The sequence below is a fragment of the Dermochelys coriacea genome, chromosome 10, assembly GCF_009764565.3.
Source record: "Dermochelys coriacea isolate rDerCor1 chromosome 10, rDerCor1.pri.v4, whole genome shotgun sequence".
NCBI lineage: Eukaryota > Metazoa > Chordata > Testudines > Dermochelyidae > Dermochelys > Dermochelys coriacea.
In genome coordinates, this window is record NC_050077.1 from 41,267,469 (window position 1) to 41,280,127 (window position 12,659).

The 12,659-nt window shown below is 51.9% G+C and overlaps 1 protein-coding gene across 1 annotated transcript in view; it reads left to right on the forward strand.

Annotated features, from left to right (window-relative positions):
* Nucleotides 1-577: 577 nt before the first annotated feature.
* The window catches only part of INSYN1 (inhibitory synaptic factor 1), an 88,027-nt gene continuing 75,945 nt past the window's right edge, over nucleotides 578-12,659 (forward strand). The window contains exons 1-2 of the mRNA XM_038420680.2: nucleotides 578-1,355; nucleotides 1,844-2,665. Coding sequence (XP_038276608.1) covers nucleotides 2,507-2,665 — 159 coding nt within the window. The 5' untranslated portion in view covers nucleotides 578-1,355; nucleotides 1,844-2,506. The remainder of the gene's footprint in view (nucleotides 1,356-1,843; nucleotides 2,666-12,659) is intronic.

Below are 12,659 nucleotides of genomic sequence, written 5' to 3' on the forward strand. Positions count from 1 at the left end.
CTGGGTGGCAACAGCAGGGTGAGGATTTACCCTGGGAATGTTCCTTAATTCATGAAGCACCATGTAACTGGTGAGTTGGGTCTGGTGGTACACAGTGGAAAACTGAGGCAGAGAGTGTGACTTGCCCCAGGGCCATGCTACCAGTTTGTAGCAGAGGTGGAATTAGATTCCAGGCATTCCTGGCCAGCAGGCCTGTGTACAGACTACCAGCCCAGATACCTTCCCCGTGATCAAGCAGATAGACCATGGGGCAGCGCAGACAGGGGCTCTAGTCCCGGCTTTACCATTGGCCGCTGGGAGACGGGGCATGGTTCTGCCCCTCCGTGTGCCTCAATTTCCTGCCCCTTAAATGCTACCGCCCTCCGTTGCACAGGGGTCCAGCTGGAGCTGACCAGCCCTGCAGCCAGTCGGGGTCGGGAGGGGTTCTCGCCTGGCAGAGCCGGGCGCAGGTCCCCCCTCCGCCGCAGGCGGCCAGGCGCGCTCTGCCCCTTTAAGCGCCGGATGCTTTGCCTAGCTCTGCCCCTTCGCTGACAGCACCAGTCACACGCCCGTGCGCGGAGCCCCGGCTGCAGGCTGCACCTGCCCGGCTCCAGGCAGAACGCGCGGCGCGGCGCGGCGCGCTCCCACTGCGGCTCCCTCCATGGCCGCTCCTGCCCGCGCGCAGCGGGGCAGCAGGGGCCAGGCACCAGCCTCCCGGGGCGGGCGAGAAGGAGGGATCTGAGCCGCTCGCCGCCGGGCCCCCCGCCATGTGGAGAGCTCCGGCGCCTCCCAGCCAGCAGCCCAGCCTGGGGCCGAGCCCCGTGCTCAAGGAGCGGCCGCTGCAGCGGGAGCCGTCCCGGCTGCCGTGCCCAGCCCACTAGCTCCGGCGCGGCCGCTGGCAGAGCCCTCCCGGCGAGCCGCGGGACCCCCAGGAGGGCTGTGTGCCGGCCGCAGACGCTGGCACCTGTGGAGCGGCCCGCGGGCTCTGTGCGCAAGATGGGCCGCCGGAGCGAAGGCGGACGAGTGGCACTGCACCGTGGCGCTGGAGAGGGGGGGTGCGCGGCCGCCTCCCCCGCACACGGCGTGGCAGCTCCCCTCCTCCTGTGAGCCGGTTCCGCTCCTCCACTCGCGGCGATCCAGCCAGAATAACAACAGGGTGCTCCCCCGCCCCGGCCAGTCTCCCTTCTCCGCGCGTCCTGCCCGCCGGCAGGCTCTCCTCTAAGGGGCAAGGAGGGGACGGATCAGGATGGCATCTCCCGGGAGCAGCAGCCAAGAAGAGCCGCGGAGCTGGCTCTGGTGACCCCGCGGGCAGCCGCAGCCGGAGCCCCTGCGCTGGAGACGGGAGAGCCGGGCCGATTTCCCTCGCTGCTGGGCTAGTAAGTTGCTGGTTTTCGTGGCCGCCTCGCTTGGCTTATGGCTCTCGCGGGGTGGCTGGTAAATAAACTTTGCGAGAGCAGAGCCGGCAGCGTTTGACAGGCCGGCGCGGCGCCCCAGCTGTGCGCAGAGCCGGCAGCCGGAAGCTGGGGTGCAGCCTCCTCGTTTAACCTACCCAGCGATGGGGGCTTGTGGCTGGCCACTGCGCCGGGAGGAGTTGGGCATGGGGGGAGTCTGGGGGAGGGGCTGGTTCCTTTTGCTGACGCCAACAGTCCTCGTGGAGCCGGTTCCCCTCCCAGAAAAGAAAGGGTCGTGGGTGGAGGGGGGATCCTTGCGATCCTGGCTCGGAGGCTGGCCTCAGGGCGCCCCGCTGGCCCTTGAAGGGATGGACGGGGCGAAGCTGTCCCGCCCCGCACAGCCAAGGGCCAGCCCGGCCCTCGGGGCCCCTACTCGGCTCGCCCAGTGACGCGTTGCTGGTCTCTCTCCGCAGGAGGCCGGCGGCTCCCCGAGCCCCAGGACACCCGCCCCAGCCCTGGAAGTCGCCGTGGATCTTGCGAAGCGTTTTCCGAGCTCGCCCTGCTTCGAATATCCCAGGATCATCGTTCGCTGCCCTTGAGCCAAGTGGGCGAAGCTCGCCCGGACAGGTGGCCGCCGTGCCCGGAGCCGGCCCATGGGGGCTCAGTGTGCGGCACAAGCGAGGCGGGGAGACTGAGCAGGTGGAAGAGGCGGCGCTGCTCCCAGCCTCTGCAGGACATCCGGAGCGATGCCTTGTCCGGCGAGCCGGCGAGCCCCGGGCAGACGGGCACTGCCTGCCCTCCCTCGCTAGCCGGGAGCAGGGAAGGAATCGCTCCGGGCCCGCCTGCCAGTGGATCTCCATCGGCTGAAGGCGGCTCCCTGCGCCCGGGCAGCGCTCCAGTCCCATGGGCGTGCGGCTGGGTCTCTGGAGCCGAGCTTGGTTAGTCCTGCCCCGCGCTTCGCTGCTGTGAGCTGCCGCTGCGGAGAGCGGCAAGAGGCAGAGCGCGGCTGAGGCTCTCCGGCGCCTGGGACGTTAAGATGGTGAGCTCTCCCCGGCCGAGAGGGGCTCCGCGGAGGCAAGGCCGGGCTGGGGGAGAGCAGAATGGACAGCGCCGGGCGCCCAGGCAGCTTGTGAAGGATGAGCTCCGGGGGGTCGCAGAACACGCAGTCCAGTGAAGACCCCGCCGACGGCAGCAGCAGCGAGAGGGAGCGGATCAGGTGCCGCATGAAAATGGTGATCGGGCAGCTGGAGGGGATCCTGCAGGAGCTCAAGGAGGTAGCCAAGGAGCTCCGGGAGGTGAGCGCCGCTGGGACGGGGGCACCATGGGGAGCCCCAAAGCGGGCCAAACTTCCAGGCTCTGCCATGCCTAAAGAATTCCCCTCATGGAGCAGGCCTGGCTCGGAGGAGCACACTGTTGTGGGTACAGCCTGTGTGTGTGTGTGTGTGTGTGTCCTCCATTGTGAGTACTGAGTGTGTGTCCGTCTCCCCGGCCCCTGTTGTGGGGCCAGTCTCTCTCTGTGTGAGTGTGTGTGTCCCGTCCCCTATTGTGGGTACAGCTTCTGTGTGTGTGTAGGGGGCAAATTAGATTTCCCCTATTGCCCTGAACCCCAGACAGTCAAGTCACCAGTGCATATCCTGACTGCTGTCCGATTTGCACTCTTTTTGTGGAAAAGTCCATGACACCCCCCCCACACACACACACACATACACATACACCATGTCAGCGGAAAATCTGGCCCCCATTTCTATGCCTTCCTCCATCTCCATGTTCAGGGTAGCCCTTCACAGGAGAGAGGCGATGCTCCCCAAATCAGTGAATGCAACAGCTCAGTCCCAGCAGCTCCCTTAGCAGGGCCACCTGTGCCTGTTTTATGTTTATGGTGGATGATTTCCAAGAAGCAAGAAGGGCTCCCGATTGCCCTTGACTTCATTGACTTCAATGCGATGGGCTGCCCAGCTCCACACAGGATCAAGCCCAGTGTAGAGCTCTGGGCATCTGACCCCTGGTGGATTGGGTCCAATAGGCCCCCATGTGGATCAGGTCCTAATATACCAAGCTGTGCCTGTGAATCACAGAAGTAACCTAAAAAGAAAAGGATTCAGAGTAGCAGCCGTGTTAGTCTGTATTCGCAAAAAAGAAAAGGAGTACTTGTGGCACCTTAGAGACTAACAAATTTATTAGAGCATAAGCTTTCGTGAGCTACAGCTCACTTCATCGGATGCATTCGGGTAACCTAGACATTCCACCTGTGTGAACAGTGTAGTAGAGCTAGTGTTGTTTGGGTTCCCCATTGGATGTTATGACTTGCTGTGCTTTGGACTGTTATGTGCTGCAGTCAGGTCGTTTTTTTTGCATTTAATTTCCTTGCCTTTTTTAAAGAAAAGGGGGTGGAGAGAGAAGACATCCCTTGTCCTTAAATGATACCAAATAAGAGTTGCTTCCTTAAGGCTGATCTGGTGAATCCGATTGAATGTTTAGCTACAGTTCACTGCATGCTGCCCTGGGTGATGAGAGTAGCAGCCTGTCAGTTTGGCATTGTGAAGATTGGATCTTTCAAGCAGAAAGAGAGAAACTTAATGATGGGGGCGGGGGTTAATTGGGAACTGGCATAAAATTGTAGAATGCAGCAAATCTCACAGAGAAACCCTGAAATCAAAGGATCCAGGAGGCCTCCACCTAACCCTCAGGCCAACAATTCTCCTGTCCCCCATACAAGTGAATTTTGCCATGCTTGCAAGTTATTTCCAACCTCCCTTGGCTGGTTTGTCCAGGTGGCAGGCCTGCATCTGTCAGGCTGGACAGGAGGAAGTGCTGTGATGTCACAAACTGGGTGGTGCATCAACAGGGTCTGCTAAAATCTCAAGGCCAGATTCTCAGCTGGTGTAAATCAATATAGCTCCATTGATTTCCACAGCCCTTTGCTGGTTTACATCAACTGAGGATCTGGCCCTTAGATGGTGATTTAGATGGGTTTTTGTCCCGCTCCCCCAGCCAGGAAGCAGCAGTAGCTGAAGGGGCTGGCTCAGCTTTTCCAAAGGGTGTGGCACCAGCTATGGGCAAAAATTTGAAACATTTCCCTGTGTGAAAATAGAAGCTCCTGCTGGGAATCATTTGGGCATGACTAGCTTTTGCTATAACGTGTCCATGAGAAAACATACTGGGCCACATTCAACTCTCCAAGGGTATCTCTTTGCTCTTGCCTCCCCTCCCCTGCTCCTCCCAAGGCTGGATTGTGCCTGGGCCCGCATGGTGGACAGCATCGCAAGGAATTCCCCTCCTCAACCTTGCACCCCTGTGCAGGGGAAATGGATAGAATGGCTGGGGAGCAGAGTTGAGGCTCCAGGGACTTGATCCAATCCATTGGAGTCAACGGGAGTCTTTCCATTGACTAGTAAGCTTTGGATCAGACCCCATCTTAGCACTGCTGGCAACACTAGTGACGTGGCAAAGGCAGGGCCATGGATGCAAAAGGGACTGCACGTGGCACCCAGTTCAAGTGGGGAGGAGCTGACTGAGCCAGCCAGCTTGCCAGATCCCCACTTGGCACTGGAAGTTGTATACCTCTCCATGCCTCTTGGCCAGAGCTCACAGCCACAATCCAGCTCTGGTGCCTTGCCAAAAATAACCCATCTTGGAAAATAATAGCAGAGCTTTAAAAAACCAGCCAAGGATCAAAGACAGAGTGGGGAGATGCAAGTAGCAATTACATAGGAATCTATGGGGTAAATCCTGCTGCACTTATCCCTTGGCTCATTGGAATTCCATTGGGGCAAAGAATCTGTTGGCATGAATGCTTTGCAGAGGACAGAGGGGCAGGTTGCTTATTGTGACTTGTTGTTTTACATCTCTCTCCTGACTCAGCCCAACCTGTGCTGTGGGAGGTGCAGGCAGCAGGAGAAACTCTGTGTGTCTGAGCAATGATCAAACCCCTCTTGAATTACTGCTTTCAGCACCAGAGCATCTGTGAAATACACACATTCCCCCCTTTGCCCTATGGGACGCTTTGGAGCCTAGAAGGCATCATGCACCATCAGGACCATCCTGATGGTATGTGCCTATGGGGTCACATTTGGTTTGTTGGGGGGCTTTAGGCAAACTTGTAGCCCTGTTGCGGAGATGCAGGTGGCCAGAATCATGAGCAGTTTGATGGAAGGAAAAGGCCAACCAGCTAGCCATGTGTTATGTGACTAACAGCTAATCCTTCTCTTTGGAGAGTGATCAATACCTGCCAGAGGGGAAGATTAGAAATAACACTAGACTAGGGAGCAGAGTTAAGACTTGATGGGAAGAAGAGAGAGAAAGCAGAAGTATTGGTAGCTGCTGTCCTGTGGCTGGAAACACAATAGTAGCTCTAGAAGAGAAGTGTCTTTCAGCTCCCTAGAAAGGAGGCTGGGCCATGTGGTTAAGGCATAGGAAGGTATTCTTGACCTTCAGCAAGTCACTTGGCCTTTCTGTGCCTCAATTTCCTCCCCTGTAAAACAGGGAGAGTGATATTTATCTGCCTCACCAGGCTAAATCCTGTCATGTCTGTAATGTGCTTTGAGATCCTCAGAGGGAAGGGGAAAGCATTGTTCTTGTAACAAATCCTGAGAATCGGCCTAGCAGAGCGATTCAGACAGAAAACTCTAGTAACAGAGGCTGAGCTGGGAAAGGGCCTAAAAGAGGGCACCCTTGCGCTGGAGGTGATGTCAAGCGAAGAGTGCCCAATGGGTTTCCATGTGAGCACGTAGCTCATGCCCACTGGAGATGACCAGACACTCTTGCTTAGTTGGAGTCCTTCATCTGGATGCTGGATTCTTGGAGCCTTTTGACTCTGCAGCTGAAACTCCCGTGGAATCCTGTCTGAGCTGATAGAGTGGGATGAGGTAAGGTCAGTACAGGGATGAGGCCAGGTCAGTGCTAGAATGAAGACCTCCAGGGAAAAGCCTAGAGGTGGGTTGGATGATTCAGTGCCTGAGTTGCCCTAGTTTTGCCAGTTCATGATTCTGAGGAATGCACATGTGAGCTGAGTGGCAGAAGCCGACCCGTAGTACATGGCTCTCTTCCTTCTGAGTCAGGACTGAACCAATGTGGGTGCAGTGTTTAATGAGTGAGATGTTGCATGGAAATCCTGAGCACTTGTGTACTTTCAAGGCCTTTTGGAACTTTTCACAACAGCAAAGGGCCTTATCTCCAACCTCCTGGCCAAATGCCACTATGGCTAATTATACCCAACTGCTGCCATTTCAATCAGATGCATTTTTCTTCTTTGCTTCCTGGCCAAAACTATAACTCATTGTTGCTCCAAGCTACAAGTAACACAGCTGCCCAGCCTCAGCCCGGAAGAGAGAGAATGTCAGGGGCTGCTGAAGTGTTTGCTGTATGTATCAATCTGTAATATGTTTTGAGATCCTTCAGACTGGAAGGCAGTGAGATTTGTGGGAAAAAGTGCTCAATAAGAGCCAGTTGTCATTATTTATTAGCACACGAAGTTTCAAAGAAACTTCCTGTTCCAAGCTGAACTCTCCAAGAGCTGGGATAAGTCTTTCTCATCCACACCTAGCATTCCAGTTTTGCCAGCAGATTGGTCGTTGCCTTCCCCATGTGAATCTCCGCCTGGGAAAGTGCTTTATGTTTAAAATAGGGGACATGGTCAGTATCCATTAAGCAAAGCTTAATGGCACTGGCTCCTACCTGAGATCTACAGCTTGACCAACTTCTGAATGGCTATACTCTGACAGGGGCTATCCTCGGGACTGGAAGCAGTGTTTTGAAAGGGCAGTTTGAAAAAGAACATTTCTGCCTGACCATGGAAACCGAGTGTCGTGCCAAGGCATACCTATGATTGCTGAATCTGAAAGGAATACAAGGGAGAATTTTTATTCCATTTGTTTTCTTTATGTACTTGAACCCACTTGGTGTAGAATACATCTCACTGATTCCATGGTATAGTCCATCAGTCGGTGTCTCCCTTGCAGAAAAGACCCTTCTAAACATCTGCAAGGGAGCTGAAAACCCTTATAAAAATCTTGTAAAGGATTTAAAAAATAATCAGAACTTGAAGCTGGTTTTTCATCTACACTGAGATCTCTGTACACCACCCCAGCAGTTTAAAGGAGGCTCACAATGAGAGTGGATGTAATTTATGCTCACTTTAAGATCCCTTTCATAGATTCACAGATATTTAAGGCCAAGTGGGACCATTTTGATCATCTAGTCTGACTTCCTGCATAATATGGCCAGAGCAGTGTAAAGAGAACTAAATGGAAAGGACAATCTGAGCCATGCTGTTTAAAGGGTGAACTCGCAGAATCAAACTTGGGATAGGGGGGGTTCAACTGGAATTACTGATTTAAAAAAAAAATCAGGTGGATGGCGTCCCGTTGGAGAAGAACACTTGATCACCAGTCACGGAGGCTGCTCAACAGTTCACCCCTGCCACGTCACAAGCAACAGTATTTGAATTGGGCAAAATCTTTCTTGAGACTCTGCATTGAAATTTTTAACCTTTTCCCTGTCTGTGACCCTTTTGTGATGTTAGAGTAACAGCCATGTTAGTCTGTATCCACAAAAAGAAAAGGAGCACTTGTGGCACCTTAGAGACAAACACATTTATTTGAGCATAAGCTTTCGTGAGCATCCGATGAAGTGAGCTGTAGCTCACAAAAGCTTATGCTCAAATAAATTTGTTTGTCTCTAAGGTGCCACAAGTGCTCCTTTTCTTTTTGTGGTGGTGTTGCACCAAAATTGCAGCCAGTTGCTGTATTATTATTTATATTACACTATCACCTACAGGCCTCAAGTAAGACTGGAAATTGTGTTAGGTGGCATTGTGGAAGATATTGTATAGATACCTAGTGAAAGAGTTTACAATTTAAACAGAGTCAAAAGGTAAGATGGGAAACTGAGGCACGAAGAGAGGAAGTGACTTGAGCAAACTCACACAGCAGGTCAGTGGCAGAACTAGGAATAAACCCGATGTCTCTTGATTCCCAGTCCAGTGCCCCTGTCTACTAGACCACAGTGCCTCCTAGTGGTTGGGAGGTTTTGAAGGAACAGCTAATATTCAAGAAATAGTGCAAAATATTTCTGTAAAATAAATTTCACTTTTGTAATGAAACCACAAACATGAGTTTAGAATAAAATTTGTGAAATCAGAGCTCCCTAGCATACCATGTGACTTTTGTGGCCAATCAAAACAGCTAGAATTTTGACTACACACTAGTCACAGCAAACTGCTCATGTGTGAGGTACAAACTAACTATTATTTGCAAAAAGCATTCTGAGTAAAGAGTAAATCTCAGAAAACTCCACTAAGGCCCCTTTATACCTCTCTGGTAATGGTTCCACAGGCCCGGGCAGGGATGGGTAAGGGAGCAAGGTTGGGGGTAGGAGGGAAGGAATGTGCCTGTGCAGGGATGGGAGCTGATGGGATCCCTCTGTTCTCCAGTTATTCACTGCTTTCCAGCACCTATAGGAGCCATGGTAAGCACAGCATAAATAAGAACAGCCCTGTGGCTACTTTAACTGATGTCAGGCATTGTGCTGGACCCCAAACAGCCTCAGTGTATGGGGAGTGCAAAAGTGGCTGGAAGCAATCTTTGCCTCCACTTCCTGTGCCCCTGTTCCAAGTGCAGGAATGGAGTGGATAAGAAACAGGGATAGAAATAGGTGTCCTGCTGGCAGAGTCAATCAACAGTAACTCCCATTGTAGCAAGTCATGGTGGACAGCTGGGGCCAGGTTCATGCCTGGTGTGACTTAGCTGAGAATTAATTTGTCCCTTTGTTCAGTGCAATGGGTATTTAACTGACTATCCACACTGGTGCAACAGCTGGGCCTGATCCAAAGCCTTCTGATGTCAGTAGGAGGCTTTCCAGTGACATTTGGATCAGAGCCACATGGAAGAAAACTAGCATGTATGTGGGGGGCTTATACACTATCTATGGAACCCCACCTTTCCTCTTCATGGCATAGACACAGCCCCAAACATCCTTGTAACTAACTCAAAGTACAACCTTGAAGCCTTCAAATATCCTATCCTGCAGAATGGAGGGATGTCTTGTGCAGGAATTCAGTGCTATTCAATGCAATTCATCCCACAGGATGAGAAATATAGAGCAGGAAAAGTCACAGTTTGAAGGGACACCATCTACCTGAAGTGCAGTCTATTTCTTAAAAAAAAAAAAAAAAATCTGTTTAATTGCTTCCAAGCCCTAAATCTGCCTGGTAGTCCCCTGCCCGTTCTCCTGTTTTTATAGTCACAGTTTTCTAGTTTAACAATATTTGTTTCTCCCTTGTTGCTGCCTGAAAGACCCATGCAGACAAGTGGGGAAACTGACTAATTGATTGCAAAGAAGAAGCAGGGAAATTGACTGGACAAAAAGTACAGTCAAATATACAAAGCAAATAAACAGGGGTGGGGGTGAGAGGGAGGAGAGTGTTTTTTCCTCCATCTCTGTTACAGGAATTGTAGGTGTTACAGCTGTAGCCAAGTGCAATAATTTCAGACAAGAGTAATTTTTAAGGCCCCGATGTCCCTTTAAGGTTCCAGGGCTGAAAATTATGTCAGTCTCTTCCCTCAGGGTGAAAGACAAATGAGATCCTCAGCTGGTGTATTTTTGGGGTAGGTCCATTGACTTCAGTGGAGCTACATCGATTCACACATGCTGGGGATCTGGCCCACAGAGTCTAGCTAAGTTGTGAACTGAGCTGTGTGAAACCCCTGCACCACCGTTTCCTTTGTCAGTATTCACATTCAAGGCTGGATCTTCCCCTATCCGCCCTCCGCCCCGCAAAAATTATCCAGAAAAAATGTGTTCTCTCTGCCAGCAGTTATATCGTCATGTAGCACAAACAGTGTAGTTACACACACTTTCCTACCTGGCACAGCAGATGCCATGAAAAATCACAGCTGGGCCTTGTGGTAGGAGAGAAATGTCCCCATGTCTCATTGCAAAGAAAGCTGTGAAATCACTGAGGGGAGTTAGTGGGGAAAAAAAGCAGTGGGTAAACTAACCGTTTTGGTGTGCCAGGCTGAGCAGTAGACTGGCAGGTGTTGTGGGTGAGCCGAGATGCCCGTATTCTGATTTGGATTTAGGCTAGGATGACATTGGGTGAAAGCCAGAAGTGTCATTAGACTGTTTTTGGGCACTCACTTTCACATAGAAGTTACCATGCTGTGTTTTAATCCTTACTTAATGATTTGGCTAGATTTGTAAATAAAAGAAAATGTGAGTAAACTCCAGATTCCCCAGATGAGCAGTGGTACACTCTGTTCAACTATGTGTGATGGGCTGTCCACCTCACATGAGCTCTGAGTGGGTTAAAGGGACCCGGGGGGCCAATTAACCTTAGACACCGCACCTGGAGGGGAAGCAGGGCCTAAAGGCAGAGGAAGCCCAGCTGGGAGGAGCTGGGATAGGCATGTAAAGCCAGGAAGGCAGAGCAGGAGGAGGCTGGAGAGGAGGCCTGTGGTCACTCCCTGGAGGGAAAACTGCATTGGTCAGAGGCAAGGAGAGGATCCAGGGGGCGAGTGAACCCTGAGGTCCTGCCTCGTCTAGGGAGTCTTACAAGAGGCCTACAGGAGTGAAGTAGCAGTGGGGAGTGGAGGAAGTTTTGGTGGCAAACTCAGAGATAGGGAAGGAGATAGAGGCTGAGTAGAAAGGAGCCCAGGGAATCAGCAACCGGGACTTGAGAGCGAGCAGAGCTGGATTGCTAGTCAGAAGGTCCCTGGGCTGGAGCTCACAGTAGTGGGTGGGCCTGGGTTCCCCTGCCAGCCACTGGGACATGGCCCAGGATCTGGAGGTGGAACAGAAAGCTGCCTGAGGCGGCATGTGGACAGCTTTTCCAATGGGACTGTCACCCCAGGATGGGGGACTGTTTAGTGACCTGGCCAGAGAGTCGAGTTGCAAAGGAGGTAGGGGAGGAGGGCACATCACAGGGTGAATAACCAGTGGCAAGCAGTGCCAGATGGGGAGAGAGCTAATTTCCTGACCTAATCATAAGGATGCACACCTGTGGTGAGTGAGGCCCTTTACACCATGTTTACCTTGGTCCACGGCTATGTGTGAAATAACAATGGATTCATCTGGGGAAACTGACTTTTGGAAAAGGAAAATAAAGGCTTGAAAAGAGAAGTGATTCTTTGTCCCACCCACTGCCCCACCCCATTAAATAGACATTGTTTCTTCACTCCTAGAAATGGGACCCTGGCATCAGGGGATCTTGGGTTCCACTGTCAGCTTTGACTCAGGGTGCCCTTGGCCTGGAATAATTCGTAAGTACTGTGAGGCTCCATTAGTGAATTAGTGAATCCATTAGTGAATTAGAGATCTGCCCCTGCAAGGTGCTGAAGAAGGGTGAAATGTCATTAGTCTTACCAGTGTTAAGATTTTGTTGGGTGGGGGAGGCAAAGTTCTCACACCATATGGTGTTGTTTCTGTCCCGGGGGGCATGTTACAAATGCCAGAAGAATGAGCAGCAACTGGTCAGCAGCATGTAATGTCAGCATGAGACAATAAATGCCCTAGCTAGAGATGAGCCCAACCTACAAAATTCAGGCTAAGAGGAGTTCTGATACGGTGGCTTTGTGAGATCCATTATAGTCACAGGGACTTCTAACAGGATATCAGGTGCTAGGGCTCATATGGAGATGGAAAATACCTGGAGTTATAGTCAGTGATGATAAAAATGTTCTGGCAGGAATATTAGACCTCATGCTTCCAGGTTTAAACCAACCCTTAGCTATTGGAAAGCAGGGTGAGACCTTCAGTGGAGCAGATTATCCATATCTGTCTAGTGTGGGGTTCTTGTGTCTTCCTCTGAAGCAGTTGATGCTGGCCCCTGTCAAAGACAGGCTGCTGACCTAGATGAACTTCGGGTCTGATCCAGTTTGTCCATTCCTATGTTCAGATGCTTGAACCTTCTCGGAAGGTACACTGTAATAACAGCTGACCCATGCTGGGAAATGGGTCCATGAATAATACTGAGGTCTTGTAAACCTCACTTCCTGCAGGTCAGGAAAATCTTCGGGGGGCCAGGCTGGTGCAATGGGGCTCCCCAGGAAGTGGGCTGGCCCATGATATATTTACCATGGACCTGTGGCACCATTACTAGATATCACCTCCTTGGAAGTCCTTGCCAAATCAGCCCTTGGTTGCCCTAAAAGAACCACACAGGATTCACAAGTGCACAAGCTGCTAATCTGCCAACACAGGGCTCTCGGCAGGACAGAGACGCTAATGTGGAACTGTTTTACAGCATGCCCATATAACTGAATGGCAATGTATAGCATTGATACAACAATGCAT